Consider the following 25,525-nt stretch of genomic DNA (forward strand, 5'->3'; position numbering starts at 1 on the left):
TCTGTCTTGTCTCGTCCCTTGCAAGCCCCACCCTGGTTTATGTTCAGCTCGGCTCTGGGAGGAGGGGAAAGGTGGCCTTTGCCTGTCCTGGACTTGACTTTAAGAAGGAATTGGCCAGATCGCTGGGAGGAAGGACGGCCCAGTGGTTACAGCACTGGCTTGGTTCTTGAGGGACCTTTGCCACAGACGATGGGTGACTTCTCAGGGCTGCAGTTTCCCATCTGGACAATGGGGAAAACAGCCTGGCCCTACCTCACAGGGGTGTTGTGAGGATAAACCATGATAGCGTGGGTGGGGTTCAGACACTGGTGGGTACCATGTGAGCCCTGTCGGTTGATAATCTTTGCAATCATTGCTTTCAAAAGCTAACCTCCTCGGGGAGTGTTGCAGGGTGGGATTTGTGGGGGGGGCAGAGGGAGGGGCACTGGTTTGTGCGGGGGGGGGAGATTTCCCCACCCTATAGCTGCTGCCATGGGGTTTGCTTCTGTTCTCTGCAACAGGACTGGGGGGAGGAGGGACTCCACGGGGAGGAATTTGCGGCTCTTCCCCAGCAGCGTCCGCAGGCTCTCTGGACCTGCGGGGGTTAAATGCTTTCTGGGCATGGTCCCAGACAGAGGGGAGCCTGGGCTGCCACCCAGATCTCGCTGCGGGAGCCTCAAAAGGCCTGAAACATAAAACCCCGGTTCAGCAAAGAATTTGGGGCTCTCGTGAACAACACCCCCTGCCACCAACCCCGCTTTCATTTGGGAAATGCCACGTACCGGTTCAAAGGGGATGTTTGGCCCATGCTGCGAAGTGGTGACAGCACCCATGAGGCGGAGGGGTGCACCCTGGATGGGGTTCACTGGCCTGACTGCCTGACTGATGGCCTCTTGCTCAGGCCGGACGAAGAAACCAATCGATGCAGCCCCTTGGGAAGCTCCTGGGAGAAGAGGCTGGAAATGCTAACGCGGCGCTTACTGCCGGGCCTCCTTCCTTCCACACCCGGCTCCGGTTTCACTCCTTTCCCAGCCCGTGCTCCGTTCAGTCAACCGTCGCCACCTTCCACCATGCGGGGGAGGGCTGCAAGCCTTGGCGAGCCCTGGCCGGCGGATCGGCAGCCCAATGAAGCCTTGGAAGGAGACCCAAGGAACCAGGGGCTTTGCTGAACAGATTCAACGGGCGATGCGACTAGGGCGACTGACCTCCGTGCAGGCTCCATGGGGCTCGCCCGTCACACGGGCCAGGCGTTGCTGTCAGCCCCGGGCCCAGCAGGATACGGATCGTGCCTTGTGGATTGTGACCAGCGCAGGGGGTCTCCAGTTCCCTGCCAAAGCAGAAGATCAAGTTCCCTATTGAGCACCGGAAATGCCCAAGGGGTGATTGTATTTTCATGCATTTAACCAGGGAGAAAGGGGTAGAGGTAAAATTCTCTTTGCCTTCTGTAGCCCCAGAGGGACAGGAAAGTGGGGGTGGAGGGGAGGTAGGACCTATTAAGAAAATATCCAGATTGATCTGAGCAGTTGAGGCACCCGGCTCCAAGCCTGAAGGTTGTGGGGTTGAGTCTCTGCCAGGCCACCCCCCAGCTGCCAAACGGGCACCCGCTCCCTCACCTTAGGGCGGTCGGACGTGCTGTTGACCTCATCGCTCCCTTGGCTTTGAAACCAATGGGCCTTAACGGCATTGGCCCCGTTGGCTTGGGGGACCTTCGACTTTCTAAAACAAAAAAACCCTGGAGCCTTTTGAAAGGAACAAGGGGCTCACGACAGAAACTGACAAGGACGAGGGAATAGAGACTGACCGGCAGGGGGAACCTTCCTAACAGCTGCTGGAGGATCTTGCCCCAGGGAAGAAAGGGTGGGAGACCTGTTGCCTGGGACATTTAGGCTTAGATTAGGGGATTTGGATGCCTGGTTCCCAGTCATTTTAAGAGCCTCCCCCAACCCCCATAGGCAGCTTTGAGAAGTCATCAAATGAGTCTGGATGAGATGGGATCTAGGTCAAACTAGATGGTCATAGCGATCACTTTTGGCTTTATAATCTATGCATTTGTGGCCGGGTCCTTCCCTCTCCTCCCTGCGGTCTGTGAGAGGTTCCCTGAGCCCAAAGCTCAGCACAGCTGAATCTCAAAGAAAGTCTGGAGAATTTGATGCACAATGGTAGCCGAGACGAGACAATCGACTCTCATGTCTTGGGGAGCCAGACACCTGCCACGGCATTCCCAGCCCACCCCCATGTTAAGCGTTGCCCTGGGACTGGTGTGTCTCAGCAGGAGTTAATCTCCCTGTAGGTCCTGTCTAGACTAGCACGGTGCCCTCCCAGCTGATGCAGCTCCATCCTAGGTAATGACAATGGGAGCGCTAATGTCCATGCGTCCCTGCTCTGAGATCCCCTGTGCCCTGCCCCAGGACAGCTCTGCCAGGGCCAGCCCCTGGAAATCCGGTCCCAAAAGCATTACCAGAGCTGCCAGGCAGGAGGAAGGTGCCTCGATGGGCTGGGTTGAGCTGGCAAACCCCAAATCCCTGGTTTGATCTTGACCCTAAAGGTCCTTGTGGGGATGTTTGCAGGTCCTGTTGGTTATAATGCTGGAGGGTCTTTTATTTCCCATCCGTATGTCTTTATTCCCAGTCGCCGTGTCATGGAGTCCCCAGGCGATGCTCTGGAACTGCTCCCCATGAAGCCAGTCAGGACTCTGAGGAAGTCTCCTTTCTGTGAGCAGATTGACTGCAGGACACACAGCTCACACAGCTTCCCACCTTCCTGGGTCTGACCTCAGAGCATTCAGCATCCTCTGCCCCTCCGTGCACTTCCCACAGCGAGTCCACTCAGGCAAGGTCCTGGGGAAGCCAGAGGGTCCTGCACCCCAACTCCGCAGTCAGATGTGACTCTCAGCCAGCCAGTAAAACAGAAGGTTTATTAGATGACAGGAACATGGTCTAAAACAGAGCTTGTAGGTACAGAGAACAGGACCCCTCAGCCGGGTCCATTTTGAGGGGCAGTGAGCCAGACAACCACGTCTGCACTTCACTCCTCGTCCCCAGCCAGCCCCAAACTGAAACTCTCCCCAGCACCCCCTCCTCTGGGCTTTGTCCCTTTCCCGGGCCAGGTGGGCACCGGATTCCTTTGTCCTCCAACTCTTTAGCACTCACCTTGCAGGGGGGAAGGGCCCAGGCCATCAGTTGCCAAGAAACAGGGTGTTGGCCATTCTCTGTGTCCAGACCCCTGCACACACCTGCCCTCTAAGGCTCTGCAATGATCATACACCCTTATCCCACCCTCTAGATACTTAAGAACTGCCTAGGGGAAACTGAGGCACCCCCACAATATTCAGAGGACACATTAAGAACAGGCCCGCTTCGTCACACACCGTTCTGCAGATATCAGGGGCCTTCAGTGGACAGGATCCAAGCTTTCCAACTAGGGTCTTATTCACCCTGGGGCTTAAAGCCCCCACTTTCTCCCCCAGCCTTGTGTCAGTGGGGCGCCGACGATTTGCCAGTGCACTTGGGGACAGGGAAGTGCTGTTCTGAGCTGCGGTTTCCATGGTATAGAAATATGGGAAACGGAGGTCTGCAAGCGAATGGCTAAACAAATGATTGAGACGTTCTTAGAGGGGTAATTCACTGATATAGGGCTGGGGGAGGGACACACGCTGTGGATTCGGGTAACTGGGCTTTTTGGAGAAAGGGAATTCGGATCAAGGGAACTACGCCACAGGTCCCAGGCAAGGCTGGGCTAGCTCTGTCCATGGTGCTGAAGTGCACCCGAGCCCATGGAAGCTGAGAGATGTTCGCTCCAGGACGAGGAAGGTGTGTCTACACGGCAATTGTCTGGCCCATGCCAGCTGACCCGGCTTGGGGCTCAGCCTAAAGGGCCTTCGCCAAGCTCGGGCTCAGCCCAGGGAGGGACTGAGATGGAGGAAGAATGCGCCTCAAGGACGCAGCGGGGGTAGGAATGGCCGTTTCTGCTGGAGCTACGACCCGGAGGACCCCAGCGCTGGAGTCTGCGTGTGCGGCCCAGCTGGAGAGGAGCGGGTGGTCAGCCCATGCAGGGAGCCACGTACGGGCTGCATCTCCATGCCCTTGGCCTGACCTTCGCATCCCAGCCCAGTTGCAGGCATTTGGCGCCACATCGCTCCCAAGAACGGATGTAAGCCAGGAGACCAAGACATAACACGACCCAGTGGTTGGAAGCTGAAGCCAGACTTGTTCAGGCTAGATGATCACATTGGAATCTGTAGATCTATGTAATGCTGGTGGGGCGGGAGGGGTGTAAAGTCACCCACTGGCTGAGCGGTAGCATTTGGCTTATGTGGAAGAGATTAGGGTGCCCAGACAGAGGGAAGGAGGATCCACTCTCCTGTTCCAACAGTGGTCAGCCCCACATGCTGCCAAAGAGCTGAGCCAGCTCCACTCTGGAAGGAGACTGATTCCTGACCCCGGCAGGGGAGCGTCGGTGCACTGAAGCATGAGGATTGGGCGTCCATGTCAGCCAACATCCAACCAGAAACAGGAGGGATGAATGGCTGTGGGGACAGCTCACCATGGGTAGGATGGGCTGGACATGTGACATCTGAAATGCCAGCAAAGGCGTCAGAGAAAACTCAAGGAAGCTGGAATTGCAGCACAGATGGGCGATATTTGGGGGAGAGCTGGAAGGTCTTGCAATCTGGGTTGTTCTCCTCCCTCCATGGCCATGACCCAGTCTCTTGCCTTTCTCAAGGAGGAGCCGGGCATTTTGTGAGTGCCCTTGGAAAGCAGAAAGCATATAGGGAGTGGAAGAAGGGAGGGATCAGCAAGGAAAGCTACCTTATTGAGGTCAGAACATGTAGGGATAAAGTGAGACAGGCTAAAAGTCAAGTAGAGTTGGACCTTGCAAAGGGAATTAAAACCAATAGTAAAAGGTTCTATAGTCATATAAATAAGAAGAAAACAAAGAAAGAAGAAGTGGGACCGCTAAACACTGAGGATGGAGTGGAGGTCAAGGATAATCTAGGCATGGCCCAATATCTAAACAAATACTTTGCCTCAGTCTTTAATAAGATTAAAGAGGATCTTAGGGATAATGGTAGCATGACAAATGGGAATGAGGATATGGAGGTAGACATCACTATATTTGAGGTAGAAGCGAAACTCAAACAGCTTAATGGGACTAAATCGGGGGGCCCAGATAATCTTCATCCAAGAATATTAAAGGAATTGGCACAAGAAATTGGAAGCCCATTAGCAAGAATTTTTAATGAATCTGTAAACTCAGGGGTTGTACCGTATGATTGGAGAATTGCTAACGTAGTTCCTATTTTTAAGAAAGGGAAAAAACGTGATCCGGGTAATTATAGGCCTGTTAGTTTGACATCTGTAATATGCAAGGTCTTGGAAAAAATTTTGAAGGAGAAGGTAGTTAAGGACATTGAAGTCAATGGTAAATGGGACAAAATACAACATGGTTTTACAAAAGGTAGATCGTGCCAAACCAACCTGATCTCCTTCTTTGAGAAAGTAACAGATTTTTTAGACAAAGGAAACACAGTGGATCTAATTTACCTAGATTTCAGTAAGGCGTTTGATACCGTGCCACATGGGGAATTATTAGTTAAATTGTATAAGATGGGGATCAATAGGAAAATTGAAAGGTGGATAAGGAATTGGTTAAAGGGGCGACTACAACGGGTCCTCCTGAAAGGTGAACTGTCAGGCTGGAGGGAGGTTACCAGTGGAGTTCCTCAGGGATTGGTTTTGGGACCAATCTTATTTAATCTTTTTATTACTGACCTTGGCACAAAAGGTGGGAGTGTGCTAATAAAGTTTGCGGATGATACAAAGCTGGGAGGTATTGCCAATTTAGAGAAGGACAGGGATACCCTACAGGAGGATCTGGATGACCTTGTAAACTGAAGTAATAGTAATAGGATGACATTTAATAGTGAGAAGTGTAAGGTCATGCATTTAGGGATTAATAACAAGAATTTTAGTTATAAGCTAGGGACGCATCAATTAGAAGTAACGGAGGAGGAAAAGGACCTTGGAGTATTGGTTGATCATAGGATGACTATGAGCCGCCAATGTGATATGGCTGTGAAAAAAGCTAATGCGGTCTTGGGATGTATCAGGAGAGGTGTTTCCAGTAGGGATAAGGAGGTGTTAGTACCATTATACAAGGCACTGGTGAGACCTCACCTGGAATACTGTGTGCAGTTCTGGTCTCCCATGTTTAAGAAGGATGAATTCAAACTGGAACAGGTACAGAGAAGGGCTACTAGGATGATCCGAGGAATGGAAAACTTGTCTTATGAAAGGAGACTCAGGGAGCTTGGCTTGTTTAGCCTAACTAAAAGAAGGTTGAGGGGAGATACGATTGCTCTCTAAAAATATATCAGAGGGATAAATACCAGAGAGGGAGAGGAATTATTTAAGCTCAGTACCAATGTGGACACAAGACCAAATGGATATAAACTGGCCACTAGGAAATTTAGACTAGAAATTAGACGAAGGTTTCTAACCATCAGAGGAGTGAAGTTTTGGAATAGCCTTCCAAGGGAAGCAGTGGGGGCAAAAGATCTATCTGGCTTTAAGATTAAACTCGATAAGTTTATGGAGGAGATGGTATGATGGGATAACATGGTTTTGGTAATTAAATATTCATAAATAGGCCCAATGGCCTGTAATGGGCTATTAGAAGGGGTGGGATCCGAGTTACCCAGGAAAGAATTTTCTGTAGTATCTGGCTGATGAATCTTGCCCATATGCTCAGGGTTTAGCTGATCGCTATATTTGGGGTCAGGAAGGAATTTTCCTCCAGGGCAGATTGGAAGAGGCCCTGGAGGTTTTTCACCTTCCTCTGTAGCATGGGGCACGGGTCACTTGCTGGAGGATTCTCTGCTCCTTGAAGTCTTTAAACTACGATTTGAGGACTTCAATAGCACAGATATAGGTGTGAGGGTTTTTTTGTAGGAGTGGGTGGGTGAAATTCTGTGGCCAGCGTTGTGCAGGAGGTCAGACTAGATGATCATAATGGTCCCTTCTGACCTAAATATCTATGAATCTATGAAAGTTTCACGGCTGGGATGAGTGGCTGGGTGGGGCAGGTGTGCACCAGCTGCTGTTGGCAGCGTGTGGTAGGCACTGTGCCATGTGCAAAGGGGTCCGTGCCAAGTGGCTCGTCACCGGGCAGAGCGCCATCCCCCGGGGAGGCGAGAGCAGCGTAGCATCGGGAGACTAGCTCTTTAAAAGGAACTGGTGATTTGTGGCTGCGGCTGGTGCTGCAGCCAGAGCAGGTGAAGGAGCCCGGGTGGCGAATTCATGCCAGCAAAACCCGCCCGTCCAGGACTCAGTGGCTCTTTGATGGCTGATTGGGGCTCTTGCTCCTTACTCATCACTGCCCGGGGAGTTCAGGCAGGGTGTCCCTCCCTCTCGGTCCAGGGCATGGGCTCTCCCCATCCGAACCCGTCGCTGTCCAGGGGCACTGCCCTGCTGCTCAGCTGGGCACTCCCCGGTGGCAATGTTTTGCCTTGGATCCGCCAGCGCAATGGACTCAAGTGCAAGCCAAGAGCCCTCGGAGAGCGTTGGCCGTTATCATGAATTGGTTCCAGCTCCCCGCTGCTCGGTTTGCAGGTTCCTTCCCCAACCCTGTTCTCACCGCACAGTGCGGGAGACGGGCTCTGACTCACTCCCAGAAGGCAGAGGTTTCATCCAGGCAGCTGAGCATGCCGCGCTGCAAGACGCCTCCGGGGCCCCAGCCTGGCCCGGGGCTCTCAGCTGGGAGTGCTGGGAGCAGAGCTCGTCCAGCAGAAAATTAATGACGCAAACGAAAGGAGCCAGAGCGTGGGCTCCATGGCACGTCCCTGCCCTTTGCGTCTGCTCTTCGCGGCTCTGCGCCTGGCCCCCCTGGGTGCCCAGGGTGCTGAGTGTCCCCCTCTGCCCTGGGCCTGGAACCCCAACCCAGCCTCTGCCTTCCAACCCCACCTACTCTCGGCTCTACGCCCTTTCCCTCCTCCTGCCCTGTACCCAGACCCCCTACCTGCTCGGGGCCCTTTGCCCTGGCCCTCTGTGCCCACCCATCCTGCCAGGTGTCCGCATGCAAGTTATGGGCCTGCTGTGACATCTCCCTGCTCCTACACAGCTACATCTCACACGCACAACTGCACGACGCACTCACAACTACACAACAACGCCTGAAGGGCCTCGGTACACACACAGTTACACAACTGCCCAACACACACACAGCTACAGAGCTACACAACATCCTTCCCAGGGCCTCACCACACACACAGCTACACAACCTCCCAACACACACAGCTACAGAGCTACACAACATCCTTCCCAGGGCCTCACCACACACACAGCTACACAACCTCCCAACACACACAGCTACAGAGCTACACAACATCCTTCCCAGGGCCTCACCACACACACAGCTACACAACCTCCCAACACACACAGCTACAGAGCTACACAACATCCTTCCCAGGGCCTCACCACACACACAGCTACATAACTGCATAACACACACACAGACACAGAGCTACACAACACCCTTCCACGCGTCTCACCACACACACAGCTACACAACACCCCCGCCACAGGCCTTAATACACACACAGCTACACAACGGCATAACACACAGTTGTGACATACACATGAGTGTGATGCCCTGTCCAGGCTCTAAACACAGCTACCCAACAGCACAACACCCCCACAACTACACAACACCCCCTCAAGGGCCTTAGCACACATCTAGGTCCCTGGACAAGACACCCACACCACCCCAGCTCCCCAAGGTAGGTGACATCCGGCTCCAGCTCTCAGAGCCAGAACCCAGGGCCCAGGCAGCCCCAGTGGCTAACAATTCCACACAGGGAGCTCGGGTTCTCCTGGCTGCTGCTGGGGCCACGGGGCCATGTCTGAGTGGGGCAGTGGGGGCAGCAGGGGGCTTAGGGTGGCATTAAGCAGGCGGCTCCCTGCCTCTTCCCTGCTCCCACCCCGTTACAATCGAGCGTGAAGCAGGAGCCATCCATTGAGCTTGCTCAGATTTCCTGCCCCCAGCCGGTACCTGCGGCAGCTTCGATCCGGGACTGGAGAGTCCCAGGCTCTCCCTGCCTCCTGCAAAGGGGAGCAGAATGCCAGGGAACAATCTCTAACCCAGGCGTGCCCCGCTCAGTCCACCGCAGCTCCAGCTCAGCCAGCCCTCTGCTCTGTGCTGGGTTTGTGGCTTCTCCACCAAGCGCCGGTTAAAGCCCTACCCACGGGCCGTGCTCCCCCACACCGCCCTCGCTCCTGTTCGCCTCGGCGGCCCTTCCCTGTGTCTGGCGCCCTGCTGCAAGGACACACCTCCTGTCCACAGCCTCGGGGGGCACCCAGGCCCCGTCTGCTCCAGCTCGTGGGGTGCAGTGGTGTTTCAGGCTATGAGCGTGAGACAGTGGGGGGGGGTAATACCGTTCACTGAGCCTGCCGGATGTGCTTTCTTGCCCTAGCACTTCCCCCTTTGGCCCTGGCTCAGGGCTGGGGTGATATGTCTCCTGCCCTGGCAGCCTTTCACCTCCAGAGGAATCGTGTCCGATTCCCAGCCGGGCCTGGCTCCAAGTCTGGGTTGCGGGGGGAGGCCCCTGGGTTAGCTGTGAAGTGGGGGGTGGGAGCAGCAGCGAAGGGTTAGCAGCTGCTGGATGAACGCGCCACCCCCCCAGGTCCTAGTCCCAGAATTGTTGCTTCTCGCTAATTCCCAGCTGCCCCACCCCCCCACCTCGCCCTTAGGCCACACCACCCAGCTTGGGAGCTGCAGAGAAACCAGCTGACGCCACTTAATGGAGTCAAAGGAGACTGCCTGGCTCACAGGGGCGGGGAATGGGACACAGAGCCTTTACCCGCTAGGGGGCACTGGCTCTGATCTGGCCCCAGGGCAGGGGACTGGCTGGCTCTGGGGCTCAGGGACTGGGATATGGGGCCTTTACCCGCCAGGGGGCGCTGGCTCTGATCTGGCCCCAGGGCAGGGGACTAGCTGGCTCAGGGGCTTAGGGACTGGGATATGGGGCCTTTACCCGCCAGGGGGCGCCGGCTCTGATCTGTCCCCAGGGTGGGGGGACTGGCTGGCTCAGGGGCTCAGGGACTGGGATATGGGGCCTTTACCCACTAGGAGGCGCCGGCTCTGATCCAGCCCCAGGGTGGGGGAACTGGCTGGCTCTGGGGCTCAGGGACTGGGATATGGGGCCTTTACCCGCTAGGAGGCGCCGGCTCTGATCTGGCCCCAGGGCAGGGGACTGGCTGGCTCAGGGGCTCAGGGACTGGGATATGGGGCCTTTACCCGCTAGGGGGCGCCGGCTCTGATCTGGCCCCAGGGCAGGGGACTGGCTGGCTCAGGGGCTCAGAACTTGGGATATGGGGCCTTTCCCCACTGGGGATGCCAGCTGCGATCAAATGAGAGCAACTGGTTGGCTCTGTGGGGCTTCGGGGTGCCCAGTCCAGTCTGGCCCAGGTTGTGGGGCTGGCGAGCTTGTGGGAAGGGCTTAACGTGACCCATCAGAGCCCTTTAAACCCCCACATGTGTCCCCCCATGCCAGGAGCTGAAGCCACATTGACACCCATTCCCCTGCCATGAGGTTGGTGCTGAAGCCGCAGCACCATCTAGTGGCCGTCAGTGGAACTTTCCCTCCATGCCAAGCAAACTCGTTCTCTTTTCCCCCAACAAATATTTCGGCTAAATCCTGTTGGAAGAGGCAGTCAGGGAGCGCTGCCCAGGCCCCCAGCCAACCTGGGCCCTCTGCCCCCTCGAGGAGGTGCTGGCAGAGGCAAGTTGCATGGGCCAGCAGTGAAAGAGCGCTCCGTTACCCAGAGGCCTTTGCACTGGGGTCTTTATTACCCTGCCCCATAGTGACCCACCGCTGCCACCTGCCAGCCAGTGGCACACTGCTGCCCCACCCCGTGCACCTGCAGGAGCGGGGTAGGAGGGGGCATTAACCCTTTGGGCACAGCCTCGCCGGGCGGGGGGGGGGGGCGGACCCTGTTGTCCAGCCCCTCCCCAGGTGTGCAATGGGTCGTGCCCCTTAGCCAGCCCTTCCCTGGGACTTTGCTGAGCGTTTGGGGGCTGCCCGGTGCACTCCAAGGAACATGAGCCCCAGGAGATGCTGCGGCAAAGGACACGGTAGTTCAATGACTCCTATACCCCCCATCCCCCGGTGCCTGTTGCTGGCTCACTCTCGGCAGCACATCTGGGGACACCTGGGGGCATGAGAAAGGATCCCCCCCCCCCGTGTTTGGCTGGGGGCTGCTCCTGACTGGTGCTAGATAACTAATCGCACTGCCACTGGCCTCGCCAAATGCCCAGGGGGTCCGTGGCAGGGGAGGGCTTAATGTGCCCACCTGAGCCCCAGCCCCGCACTGGCGGCTCCGAGCGCCCGGTGCTCAGCCAGCTGCCCTTGTATTTGCACCCCTGGGGAGCAGTCACGTCACATGGCTCCCCCTGCAGGAAACAGCTGGAGGTGCAGCCTCCCCCTGGCCTGGAGTACAGAGGGACTCGATCCCGCCTTCCTCGGGGTACCCGCATCGGGCGGTGGCCACCCCGGGCCCGGCTGATGCCAGCCCATGGAAGGGTCCCCCCCCCCAGGTGACGGGGCTGCCTTTTGCTACCAACAGGGGGGCACAGCGTTTGCCAAGCCCTGGGTGAAAGAGTGGGGCGAGGGCTGCTGCCGAGTAACCCTGGCCCTGCGGGGAGCCAAGTCCACTGGCACCGTCAGCTTCTCCTCGCACGGCTGGGCCAGCGTCACAGGGGCCCGGCTGTGTCACGGGCCCAGCCCACAAGTGTGCCCTGGCTGGTCCAGAGTCCCAGGCCATTGACGTCGGTTGTGTCCCCTGGTGTGGCATTAACAGGGGCCTGGCACGGGATGGGACGGGGGGGGTGGGGACGGGCGCCTAAGAAAGAGCAAGCCAGGGCACGTGAATGTTTTACCAGGAAAAACATCCATGCAGCAATCAGAGGTGATGCAGAGCAATTAAACCCCTAGCTGCCAGAGGGGCAGGGGCACGTGAAACCCCATAGCGGCCTGATCTTCCATGGGACACAGCACCTCAGCCTGGGTTGCATGTAACACTGCCCTGGGGACTTGAACGTGGGCCCTGCTGTGCTAAATGCATCAGCTCCTTGAGTGGCAGCACCAGACTTTAGTAACAGGCTCCTATCCCCAGGGTTCAGGCGTGGCAGGGAGACCTGGCGGGCACGCTGCCCAGTGGGTCAGACAGGGCACTGGACAGCCAAGATCGCCGTGCGTAGTGGTGGTGTGTGCAGCTTAGCTCTCCCGCCCCAGTCGCTGGGGGGAGGGGGTTTTAAACAAGGGCCTCGCTTTCAGAAGCGCTGCTGTGTCTTGTGTTTGTCTTAAAGCCTCGAGCTCCAGGAGTCATGGGAATATGGAAAGGGCTGCGGGGGGGGGGGGAGGGAATCTACTCACCTTGCCAGTGAGCAGTTCCAATGAGTGATCACACATGACGGGGGTTGTGTGGAAAGAGGCCAAGGGTTGATTAGATGCCTGCCGGGCTTCAATCCAACCTCTTGTGCCTGCGGGCTTGGAGCCAGTGGCCCCTGTTTTTGGCTGCAGTCAGGCTGGCTGTGAGTGAGGACACATGAGCCTTGGCTCAGGAGATGTGCTGTTTTTTCGCTTGTGCACCAGGCACCGGGGCAAACGCTCCCGGGGAAACCTCATGTGCCTGTCAACTGGCATGCAAAACTCCAGGATGAAACTGCAGCCAACTCAGCGGGGATTGGGGTGCTGCTTGGGAGCAGCCAGCCATGCCAAAGCCCAGAGGGACTAGCCGGGGGGGCTGCGAGTTGGCATTGAGGGGCATTGGCAGAGCTGGGGGAGCCCAGGGCTGGATCATACATTCGAGGGCTGGGTGGGGGAGCAGCCTTCCAGCAGGTCCCCTGATTTGAGCTAGGTGGGTGTGGAACAGGCACCAAATGCGGATGACGGTTGTAATGAGTGCCTAGATATGGGCTGCCCTGTAAATACGACACAGAGATGGGGCGGGATGGGCAGCGCCAGGCCTGGGAGCATGGCCCAGACCAGCCCTGGCCTTCCTGAGCTGCCCCACGGGAAGCGGAGCCCTGAGGGAAACGTCAAGCAGGTGCCAGCTGGGTCCCAGCTCACTGATCTACTGAGCCAGCCCTTGGCAGCACCTGTGACCCACTGCCCCTCTTCTGGGAAACGGCAGCGGGGCCCTTCCCTTTCCTGCTGTGGGTGGTGCCCAGCTGAGGCTGCAAGTCCCTCTCTGCTGGTGAGCCCTGTGCAATGCGATGGGGGGAGCCGTGGAAATCAAGGGGGTTACACCAGGGGGCAGTCTGATTCTGAGAATTGCTCCTTTCCAGCTGCTCGGGCCCTGAGATGTGGGTGCCCATCACTTCCACCAGGGGCTGAGTGTAACCACTAGCACCCACCCCTGTTCCTAGCGGTGGATTCTCCCCGGTGCTCCAGAGCTGGGATCCCCGTGCCAAGGGCACCCACAGCCCCAGAGACGGGGACCTGCAGCCAAGGGACTGTGGGCATGAAGGCTTGGCCCCGTGTGTTCATAGCTGTGTGTCACAAATGCATGTCCACAAGCGCAGGGATGGCTCCCTGTACATAGGAAATCGGGCGGGGGTGGGGGGGTTGAGCCCAGCCAGCCAGGTCCGTCCCAGAGCCCCTGCACTTTTGCAGCTGCCCCGTCTGCCAAGCCCCATTGCCTTGGGCACCACTCATGCCCATCCCTCCCTGACACGTGCAGCAGCTGCCCCCTCCCCTGCTGGGGCATCCTCTGGGCTCAGTCATTACGGGCGCGAGAGGGCCCGGCAATCTTCCCCACCAGCCTCCGGGGGCACCCTGCCGCCCCAAGGGCACTGCTCCGCACGGCTGCCCTAGCACAGCTGTGATGCTGCACGGTCCCTGCGCCCCCGGAAGATCCAGAGGGACGAGGAGCCGCTCCCTTGTCCCCTGCAGCAGGTGGGCCCTGGCGAATTGTGGAGACCGACGGGCCCCCTCCAGGCTTCCGACCTGCATGGCGGGGCGAGGGGGGGGTCTCTTTGCTCTCTTGCCCTGCCCGCGGCGGGCACTAGGCCGGATAACGCCTCACGCCTCTGGTGTCACAGCAGCCAGGGCAGAATGAGGAACCTCCAGGGATTTCCTCGTAGGCAGCTGCCAGCCTGCGGGGCTCTCCCAGGAGGTGGGAGTGTTCGGGACATGTCGGGGCGGGGGAAGTCTAGTCATCACCATTGGCGGTGGGGGGCGGTGGTGGTCCCATCATCATAGCACTGCAGGAATGGCTCGGCAATGGAGCAGGGATGCCACTCGGTGCTCGGCCTGGTGGTGCGGCTGCTGGGGCCTCACCCTGCCAGCAGTGTGCCCAGCTGTTTGCACGCCAGCCTCGTGCCTTGGACTTAATGCCCCCTCGGCCCCACCCACCCTGCACAATCCACCACCCTCCCACCAGCTTTCAGACACTGGGAGGAGAGGAGCAAGCAACTGCCCCACAGGGCAAGTTATTCCAGTACTGTCCACTGGGGGGGAAGCTTCATGCCCCTTCCTCTGAGCCAGCCCATCCCCTTGAACTCAATGGGCAGCTGTGGCCTGATGACCTTGATGCTGGTGAAGCTAGACCCGGGGTCTGGCCCACCTACCATTGGTGCAGGGCATCTTTGCCCTCACCCTGCTAGCCATGTCCTCCCTCAGCCTGGCTGACCAGAAGCAGAGGAGAGCTCTCCACACCTGAGCCTTCTTTGCCTGCATGGAGCCACCCGCCCCGGTTTTTGGACCACTGCAATGAGCCCCATACCCCATAGCAAGGGGCCCCTGCTGTGCAAGATGGCACCTTCTTCTGGCACCCTCCAGCTCTCTGATAGAGGTGCCAGAGGGGGTGAGGCCTGGTCAACACTTCTGAAAAGCGGGAGCCATTCAACTGTCCCTCTAATGCGCCCACCTCGGGGGTGGGACGCATCAGCCCTTGAAACAGCCACTCAGCAACCGGTTCCAGCCGCTTGCTTGGGGCTGGGGGAGTTAGGAGGTGGATCCTTAAAACCGAGTTGCCAAGAGAGTTAATTGGAAGAGATTTCCACCCAGGGAGCAAATCGGAGCGCTTAACCACTCAGGAAGTGTATTATGTTACGAGACGCAGCATGGGGCTCAGTTTCCCCTCCCACCTCGTACAAACAGTCCCTGCAGTGCCCGGCCCAAAGGGACCCTGATCCCAGCTGGGAACGCTAAGTGCTACTTTGGAATTGTACAGCGCACGATGAAGGGTTCGGTGCTTTTTGCCTGGATTCCAACCCAACCCCCTTTCCCATCCAGCATCTTCATCCCAAACCCACAAATGCACCAAACGGTGGGGTTTTTTTTTTTTTTTTTTTAAAAAAGTCATATTTATTCTCCAGGGAATAATAAATAACTGTTAAATATCAAAGCACCAGCAACAGCTGCAGGCAAATAGTTCCGCGCCGGCAGGCGAGAGACATTCACGTGGCAGCTGCCCTAAATACAGAGAGCCTCGCGGCTGGCTTGGAAAAAAAAAAACCACACAGCTTCAGACATTGCTGGCTCCCGAGAACCATGAATAAGTTACAGGCAATAAATATAAATAGGGGGCACTGTGCTTCAAAGGGGAGTGTTTAAAGTGATTATTAACGAGAACAAACCTTAGCACATCCCTTTCAACTCTTTGCAGGACCCCAAGAGTTGATCCTCAGCCGGTGTCAATCAGCGAAGCTATGCTGATTTACACCGGTGGAGGAGGCGGACCTGAGTCACTGATCAGCATCAGAACCATTCCTCCAAGGCCAGGTGGGTCCAGATTTGCTCCTTCCCGTTACATGCCCAGACGTACACAGGCCGAGACGGGGTCCTGGGGCTGCCCTGGGGATTCGAACCAGCAGAGGCAGGTTGCTGGGCAGTTTGGCTCAGTGCTCTGCAGGGCTGCTGCCCTGGCTACGGCAGAGCCAGGCGCACACACGAATTGCATTGCAGAATGCTGCCTGGAGGAGGCGCTGGTTCTGGGAATGCCACTCCAGCTCCGCCTTGCTCTGTGTTCAGGGGAACTCCAGGTTCAGGAGGGAGGACAGCCCGGGCGGAGGGTGGGTAGGAAGCCACGCCAGGCCCCCCCGCAGATTTGTTACACAGCTCTTTTTCCACGCCATGGCCGGCCGTGTCACACAGCCCTCCCCATCCCACGGAGCAGGGATGAGTGCATGTGCTTTGAGGCACCAGCCCCTCCTTTCCTTGACTCTGATCTGGGGCCAAACCGCTCGGACGGGGCCCATCACCCCATGGGGGGCCCGGCCACCCCCAGGGCCAGCGGTTCCATCTCCGCCCGCCTTAGCGGCTCACGAACTGCAGGTTGATGTCCTTCTCGGGCACCAGGAGGGTGCGGGTCATGGGCCTGACCGGGCCCCCCTCTGGCTCCGGCTTCACCTCAAAGTGCATCAGAATCTGCCAGGAGAGAGGGGGGCAGATTAGCACCAGTTGTTCCAAGGCTGGCGGGAGGGGAGGGGAGTATGCAGTCGGCCCAGGAGGAGTGCACGGGGGTGGGGGGAGAGGGAGCAATTGGCCTGGTAGGAATACAGTGCGGGGGGGGGGGGGGCCTATGGGCCTGGTTCCCATGCAGTGGGGGAGGGGGCTATGGGCCTGGTAGGAATGCAGTGTGGGAAGGGCCTATGGGAGTGGTACCAATGCAATGAGGGGGGCTATGGGGCTGGTACTGATGCAGTGAGGGGGACTATGGGGCTGGTACCGATGCAGTGAGGGGGACTATGGGGCTGGTACCGATGCAGTGGGAGAGGGGGGCAATGGGGCTGGTATCGATGCAATGAGGGGGGCTATGGGGCTGGTACTGATTCAGTGGGAGAGGGGGACTATGGGGCTGGCACCAGTGTGGTGGGAGAGGGGGGCTATGGCCTGGTAGGAATGCAGTGGGGGAAGGGCCTACGGGGCTGGTACCAATGCAATGAGGGGGACTATGGGGCTGGTACCGATGCAGTGAGAGAGGGGGGCAATGGGGCTGGTACCGATGCAATGAGGGGGACTATGGGGCTGGTACCGATGCAGTGGGAGAGGGGGGCAATGGGGCTGGTACCGATGCAATGAGGGGGGCTATGGGGCTGGTACCGATGCAGTGGGAGAGGGGGGCTATGGGGCTGGTACCGATGCAATGAGAGAGGGGGGCAATGGGGCTGGTACCAATGCAGTGAGAGAGGGGGGCAATGGGGCTGGTACCGATGCAGTGAGAGAGGGGGGCAATGGGGCTGGTACCGATGCAGTGAGAGAGGGGGGCTATGGGGCTGGTACCGATGCAGTGAGAGAGGGGGCAATGGGGCTGGTACCGATGCAGTGGGAGAGGGGGGCAATGGGGCTGGTACCGATGCAATGAGGGGGGCTATGGGGCTGGTACCGATGCAGTGGGAGAGGGGGGCTATGGGCTGGTACCGATGCAATGAGGGGGGCTATGGGGCTGGTACCGATGCAGTGGGAGAGGGGGGCTATGGGCTGGTACCGATGCAATGAGGGGGACTATGGGGCTGGTACTGATGCAATGAGGGGGGCTATGGGGCTGGTACCGATGCAATGAGGGGGGCTATGGGGCTGGTACCGATGCAGTGGGAGAGGGGGGCTATGGGCTGGTACCGATGCAATGAGGGGGGCTATGGGGCTGGTACCGATGCAATGAGGGGGGCAATGGGGCTGGTACCGATGCAATGAGGGGGACTATGGGGCTGGTACCGATGCAGTGGGAGAGGGGGGCAATGGGGCTGGTACCGATGCAATGAGGGGGGCAATGGGGCTGGTACCGATGCAGTGGGAGAGGGGGGCTATGGGCTGGTACCGATGCAATGAGGGGGGCTATGGGGCTGGTACCGATGCAGTGGGAGAGGGGGGCTATGGGGCTGGTACCGATGCAATGAGGGGGGCTATGGGGCTGGTACCGATGCAATGAGGGGGACTATGGGGCTGGTACCGATGCAGTGGGAGAGGGGGGCAATGGGGCTGGTACCGATGCAATGAGGGGGGCAATGGGGCTGGTACCGATGCAGTGGGAGAGGGGGGCAATGGGGCTGGTACCGATGCAATGAGGGGGGCTATGGGGCTGGTACCGATGCAATGAGGGGGCCTATGGGGCTGGTACCGATGCAGTGGGAGAGGGGGCAATGGGGCTGGTACCGATGCAATGAGGGGGGCTATGGGGCTGGTACCGATGCAATGAGGGGGACTATGGGGCTGGTACCGATGCAGTGGGAGAGGGGGGCTATGGGGCTGGTACCGATGCAATGAGGGGGGCTATGGGGCTGGTACCGATGCAATGAGGGGGCCTATGGGGCTGGTACCGATGCAGTGGGAGAGGGGGGCTATGGGGCTGGTACCGATGCAATGAGGGGGGCTATGGGGCTGGTACCGATGCAGTGGGAGAGGGGGGCAATGGGGCTGGTACCGATGCAATGAGGGGGGCTATGGGGCTGGTACCGATGCAGTGGGAGAGGGGGGCAATGGGGCTGGTACCGATGCAATGAGGGGGGCAATGGGGCTGGTACCGATGCAGTGGGAGAGGGGGGCAATGGGGCTGGTACCGATGCAATGATGGGGGCTATGGGGCTGGTACCGATGCAATGATGGGGGCTATGGGCTGGTACCGATGCAATGAGGGGGGCTATGGGGCTGGTACCGATGCAATGAGGGGGGCTATGGGGCTGGTACCGATGCAGTTTAACAGGAATTAGGAGGCCCCGCCCCGGCCCCAGGAGCCATGTTTTGCCACCGCGACGCTCAGGGACGGCTCGGCCCCGGCACTCACCCGGGCCAGGGCCAGGTACACCTCCAGCTCCGCGATGCGCCTCCCGATGCAGCTGCGCTTGCCGAAGCCGAAGGGGACGGAGGCGAAGGGGTGGTGCGCGGCGTCCTTCTGCAGCCAGCGCTCCGGCTTGAAGCAGTCGGGCTCGGGGAAGAAGCGGGCGTCCCGGGAGGTGGCGTAGTGGCACAGCGTGATCAGGGTCTGCGAGGGGGGAGCAGAGAGGAAGAGGCTGCAGGGTGAGACGTGGGCACTGTGGGCACCATGCCACGTGAGCGACACCCCCACCCCAAGGAGAAATCCCCTCAGCTGCAAACTGCCTCCCGCTAAGGCAGCTCGGGGGTGGCAAGTCACAGCTGGGGAGGAGGAGATGTCCCCGCTTCCAGGTCAGCGCCCCCCACTCCCTCCCCACCCCGTTAGCCAGGCAGTCAGTTCCACTCACCTTCCTGGGGATGAGATATTCTCCCACTTGGATGTCTCGGTCGGAGATGACACGGGCATTGCTGGGGATCACTGGGTACAACCTGCCGGGGGAGAAGGGGACACGGCCGGAGGTGAGTCACAGGAGCCGGGATCCAGCCTCACGCTGCAGCTGACCGGCTGCGGGTTCAAGCCCCGCACCCGGCCTTGGGCTCATTCCCAGCAGGGGAACGGCTGGGCAGCTGCTCTGTCCCTACTCCAGGCACCAGCCTCCCAGCTCTGGGGGCTGAGCTCCAGGAGGGACGGATGGATCCCAGCACCCCAGGCAGCCTGCAAGCTCCCAGCAGATGCACCATGTCCCTCCACAGCCCCTGGGCGAGAAAGCAGAGCCAGCCCTGGTTGACCCGCCTCCTAGCGGCGCTCACCTCAGCGCTTCCTTCACCACCGCCTTCAGCAGGGGCATCTGGGCCACGTCTGCGGCCGACGGGATGGCGCCGCCGTCCATCACCCCGGTGATCTGCTCGTGCAGCGCTGCCTGCACCCGGGGGTGACGGGACAGCTCATACAGGCTCCAGGACAGGGTGCTGGAGATCTGCAGGGGCAGAGGAGCAAGGGAGGGTTAGGAAGAGGCTGGATCCCTGCCATCGGTGCCGGAGGGAAAACAGGGCGTCCCCAGCTGGGATCCATCTATGCTCTGGGCGCCGGAATCACTTCCACGCAGCCGCCATGGCCCCCCAGCCCAGTTCCCCAGGGATTCAATCCCCGAGGATAAGCAGAACTCCTAGCAACAGAGCTGCCTTTGCCTTCCTGCCCTGACTGCCCCGCGCCCTCGAGCCAGACACTCCCGCGGCGCTTACTGTGTCCACCCCGGCCAGCAGCAGCTCGGTCACGTTGCCATAGATGGATTTCATGGAGAGCTTCTCCTGGGCAAGGTAGTAAGTGAGGTATTTGCCTTCCACCGTCTCCCCCCGTGAGACTTTCTCTGCCACCTCGGTCATTCGCTTGTCGATGTGGCCCTTAGCTGGAAGAGAACGGACGCAGGTCAGCCCCACAGCCTGGGCTTGAGAGTTTCTCCCCACTTCCCTGGCTTTCCAACAGAACCAACGCTAGGCCAGGCTTCTTCGGAGAAACTCAAGGGATTCTGGTGCCCAAAGCCCACCAAAATTGAATGGTGGGCCTCTAATTTCCTTTTGAAAGTCCCCAAGTCTTAATTGCCCCCGGTTCAACCGCGGTTTATCGGTGGCGGTGTTAATGCTAAAGCTAATACCCTGAGCAATGATTGATTCGCTCCAGGGCGTGGAATCTCTTTGCAGTTGCCTCCCGATCTTTGCTCCAGATCTACAGCCCGGATTCCTGCCCCAGGGGAAATGAGCCTGAAGTTCGGGCAGGGAGTTGGGCATGGGCACGCACACACCCACCCAAGCAGCCAACCCAGGCTGCCTGGGCCCAGCAGCGCTCACCAAAAGCGAACATGTAGTCCCAAGACTCGCAGAAGATCTTCCAGGGCTTGGGGAAGATGTGGTGGAGGAACTTCGGCATGGCCATGGTGAGCAGGGTCATGACGAACATGCGGTTGATGGAGCGGATGAAGGTCTCGGTCTCCTTGGGCACCTCAGGCTCCAGGCAGCCGATGCGGGATTCGAAGAGCACCGAGGAGATGCCTAAGGAAACGAACCCGGAGAGAGTCAGAGACATGAGGCCCCCGGGTGGGGGGGGGGGGGCAGAGTTTCTGGGGCTGGGGGTGTGTGTCTCAGGCCGATCCGTCTCCGATCTCTGAGCAGAATGTGCCCCTCCGTTCCCAGGGGCCCCAGCCCCGCCCCACCCTAGGCACTGCCCCAGACATGCACCTTCCAGGCCGAATTTGTAGAACTCGCCCGCCACGTCCTGGACCACGTGATGCCCATGGCGGCTCTGCTGGTGCTGCAGCCGGCGGATGAGGTCACTGACCACGCCGTTCAGGGTCCCCGTGTGCGACTCCACCTCCTTGGGCTTCAGCATGTGTTTGCCAAGGGTGCTGCGGATCTTCTGCCACTCCTCGCCTTCCCTGGTAGGGCCAGAGAGACCCGGTTACCCCCCCAGGAAAGCAGGGTTCAAGGGCCAGCCTGCCCACGCCACCCCTGGGCTAATCTCTGCCGTGGACGGCTAAGGGGAGCCGACATCTCGCCGCCTCTTAGACACAGCGCCCCCCTAAGGCAGGGCTGAGGCGCACTTCCTGGGTCATGGGATGGGGGGAGGGGGTAAGCCGGCTCTGACGTGGTGTACTCGCTAGTCAGTTCCCACGGTGGTCAAGCCAGCAGCAAGCCCACCTGCAGGGGCCCTGCGGTGCTGGGAAAGCGGCTCCCGTGGCTAGCCCACGGGCCTGCACACCCTCTGCCAGTTACTCAGCCCCGCTGATGAGAAACCCGGGAGCCTGAGTCACACCGCTGACTCACGGCCCAACACAATCCTCTCGCCTGACTCACGCCTCTGCAGGGGCTTGTGCAAAGCCTTAGCTCTTGGGAGATGTGCTTCTGGGCCAGGACCTGCCGGGCCCTGCGGAGACAGCATCAGGCCGCAGGGATGGGGGAGCCTGGAGGGAGCCGGATCCCACTTAGCACAGAGCCACCGAGGGAAGAGTCAGCAAGTGCACTGGACGTATCCCCCAGGAGAGGGGGTGACCCCCACAGTCTCCCCATTTGGGGCTCTTTTTTGGCTCCTTTTCCGCCTGGCACCGGTAGGCGAGCGGCAGGCAGAGAGACATCTGAGTTTCTGCTAAGCCCCGCTTCGTTTGGTTCCCGCACCCTCCCTCGCCTCCGCTCTTGTCTGACACCCACAATGGGAGCTCTCTGGTTTGCTTCTTCTCTGTACGGCACCGGGTCCAGGAGTGGGGCTCCTAGGTACTACCCAGAACCCAAATAGTTGAGGGGGGAAATTTTCAGGGAGTCAGGTGACTGTCAATGGGATTTGAGCCCCTAACTCCCTTGGGCAAAATCCAAGCCTTAAATATCAGTGTGTTTTGCAGCGGATCATGGCGTTGCCTGGTGTCTCCAGGACCCGGTGGGTCCTAGGATGTTTCCTGCAGCCCCGCCCCGACCCAGCGTGGCCCCCACACCCACGTCGGAGGGTGGCAGAGTAGCCGACTTACGCAGTGAGCAGCCCGTACGCGTGGCCGCGGCACACCCGGTAGTCCTTCCAGGAGGACAGGTCGGAGCGGATGGGGTGTTTGCCCTCTTGTCTCATCACCTCTTGGATCAGGCTGGGCTCCGCAACGTGGACAGTCAAGATAGGCCCAAAGCTGGCTTTCCACACTGGCCCGTACTTGGCTTTCCCTTCGATCTAGGAGGGAAGAGGAGACAATTCGTCAAGCAAGCCCCGAGCCTTCGCTGGGCTCTTGTCACCAGCTGGGCCAGGCAGAACTGGTTAGAACCAGGCTGTCCTCGCAGGGTGGTTACAGGTCAGCAACGAGAACATGTGGGCGCTTTAAGGGCAGGGTGGACAGAGCCATGAGACAATGGTGCATTATAGGGATCTATTCCCCTGCCATCCGCAGCCTATACACCCAGCTCCATCCTGCACCCCCTCCTGCTATCCTCCGGGATGGATCATTCCCTGGCTGCTGGCCGCAACAAACTGCAACTGACTCCAATGAAACGACTCCAATGAAACCCTTGTGTTTCACCGCAGCTCGACCTGGGGAAGCCGGGCTTCCAGGGATCGGGACCTTACAGGAACGTCTGGGCAGACGTTGTCAGAAATCGAGCTCGGAGAGGGTCAGTGATCTGCCGGCTAGACTCTGCCCTGCAGGAGCCCCCGTTATTCAGAGCTCTCCTTCCCCTCCAGCCTCAGCCACGAGACTCCACTGGGGATTCGTTCCCCTGAGCCCGCAAGGAAGAGAGAGAAAGTCGAGAGGGAAACGATGCCTCATTTGCTTGGAATGCAATCAGGGCTGGATGCAGTCAGCGCATGTAATCGAGGATATTTAATTTCTCCATCCAGGAAGGGAGTTGTGTTACATGGGGTTAAAAACACCAAATCCTAGTTCCCACACAGGCAGGTTTTATTGCTATCTGTCCAACTTCCTCATGCGAAGCCAGTCTCTCCATTCTGACCCTCTGTTTTCCACTCCTTTATTGGAAAATTTAGCTTTCGGGCTGAGGCATACATGGATTTTGCTGCATCTTACTGCACAAAATCCCACTCCCAGCCCCTTTGGGGTTATGAGCTGGGGTGAGGGGAAGACTAAATAGCTTTAGGCTTTAAAAGAAATGGGTTTTGCGCGTGGATAACTCAAAGACCGCAGCTTTCACGTGTACCATTCGGCAGATGGCTCATCCCCAGGGGGGAATATTCATTTAGCTAAGTTTGGAAGTGGTTAAAAAGGAGCCGCAGTGCATGCGGGGAGCCATTTGATTACCAGTACTTTTTAAAACCCGTAGATATCTGCACGCAAGTTTGCAGAGCCACACAAGCAGGAGACGTGCGGTCGCAAAGAGGCGAAAGAATGCAATGATTTGGTTTATTCGTTTAAAAATTATTCCCAAAGTGGGGCGTATTCACAATTTTGGGGAACTTTATGAACGAATCCCAAGAAAGCACTGATTTCTATAGGGAGTTTACTCAGACGGCATGGGACTGAATAGCACAAATTCTCTCCGTGAATAAAGTTTACCCAATGGTATTTCCCCCCATTTTTGTTTTCTTTCCTTTCATATAAAAAAAAGAGTTAAATACAAAACAAAAACAACCTCCTCCAACACCAACAATGTAAAACACACACGGGTCAGAAAATTGATATGACGGATCTCAAGGTTAGCCCTGCTATATTGCACATCCTGTGGGTCTTTTAAAAAAAACAGAAAATAAAGTTTGCATAACTTATGCAGCCGAACTAGCAATATGCGATACAATGCTCCTCTTTATGTATCAAAGCCACTATTAAAGGGTGCCATTAATTTACGCTGCAAATGAAATTCACTGTTTCCGCAGCCCAGTGACTAAGAGTTGTGTGGCCCAGAATCAATGTCAATTTACACAGGGTTAGACTAACGAGTGAATGTGTTGATTACTGGTAAACCTATGTTACGTCAATCGATTTTTGCAAGCCTGTGGGGACACATATGGGGTAAAGCCCGAGTTCATGTACACCTTAATTTGTAAAAAGAAAAGGAGGACTTGTGGCACCTTAGAGACTAACAAATTTATTTGAGCATGAGCTTTCGTGAGCTACAGCCCACTTCATCGGATGCTCAAATAAATTTTAGTCTCTAAGGTGCCACAAGTCCTCCTTTTCTTTTTGCGAATACAGACTAACACGGCTGCTACTCTGAAACCTTAATCTGTGTACACCTCTGTACACCTATTGTTTCCCTCACTGCAAGTCACACATTGAAATGACATAGAGAAGTAACCAAAAATACAACTGTACATATTTATGGGGACTGCCACCTTTGAATGTCCTGACTCTCACGTGTTTAGGCTGGGATTTATAAACAGGGCTTGAATTTCAATGAATTTTGAGCCTCCAACTCCCATTGACTTAGTTGAAAACCCTGGCTAGAACTTTTTTTTATTAAATGTCCAGCAGTTTCTGTTGTGGCAGTGACGGGAAATTCTTCAGTGGAAGCTTTGATCCAGACCCTTTGGGAAACCTGGTCCTAAATCCTATGACGATGTTCACTAAAGACAGGATCTATTTAAAGCTCAGTAATTCCACGCACCCCATACATTGGTAGACCCTTTATAGTACAAGACCAACTAGTCTGATGCAGAAAGTAAGAGGTCGTGTGCCGAGCAGCAAAGTGGGAAAGTAGCCACGGAGGCAAGCTCCTTACCTGTAGCTCATGCAGCCTGGCCAGCCCTCTTTTGCAGAAGAGATCCGTGAAGAAGCCCAGTGCGCTGGGTCCTGGCATGTCCTCCAGGGTCTTGTGGGTCTTGGTCACTCTGGCTGGTGCCTTGAAGCCGAGCTCAGCCCAGATCTCTGGGAAGCCCCTGGAGAGCAGGGAAGCCCTGCTGGCCAGCTTGAGGGTCTGAGGCATCCTGGCTCAGGGCAGCTGGAAAGTGGATGGAGGAAGAAAGCAGAGGAGCAGATGAAGTCCTGGAGCATCTTTCTGGCTTTATTTATAATGGGACACATGGAGCCAGGGAGGCCACGCCCCCTGCATCCTCGTTACCAAACCCCGCCCTCCCTTACCTGCGTCAGCGTTCTCTTCGTTTGCATAGGAGTCCCGGCTGCCCAATCAGAACGCGGGGTGGGCTCGGCTGGGAAAAGGGGGTGCCGGAAGCAAGCCATGTGCTCGCCACGTGGGTTTCCGGCGAAGGGGCAGATGCTTCTGAAGGGGAGGGGGGAAAGATGGGCCCCGGGGTGGTAAGGG

General features: G+C 57.7%; 1 protein-coding gene across 1 annotated transcript; it reads right to left on the minus strand.

Annotated features, from left to right (window-relative positions):
* Window positions 1-15,327: 15,327 nt before the first annotated feature.
* On the minus strand, window positions 15,328-25,225 carry CYP27B1 (cytochrome P450 family 27 subfamily B member 1). Its single transcript, XM_073318773.1, has 9 exons — window positions 24,986-25,225; window positions 22,300-22,490; window positions 21,023-21,219; window positions 20,636-20,836; window positions 20,033-20,196; window positions 19,601-19,767; window positions 19,198-19,279; window positions 18,762-18,959; window positions 15,328-16,408 (listed from the first exon to the last, which is right to left on the minus strand). Exons 1-9 carry the CDS (start codon window positions 25,187-25,189, stop codon window positions 16,295-16,297), a joined length of 1,518 nt encoding a protein of 505 aa, XP_073174874.1. The 5' UTR covers window positions 25,190-25,225; the 3' UTR covers window positions 15,328-16,294.
* Window positions 25,226-25,525: the final 300 nt, after the last annotated feature.

Source organism: Lepidochelys kempii, chromosome 20, assembly GCF_965140265.1.
Source record: "Lepidochelys kempii isolate rLepKem1 chromosome 20, rLepKem1.hap2, whole genome shotgun sequence".
Classification (NCBI taxonomy): domain Eukaryota; kingdom Metazoa; phylum Chordata; order Testudines; family Cheloniidae; genus Lepidochelys; species Lepidochelys kempii.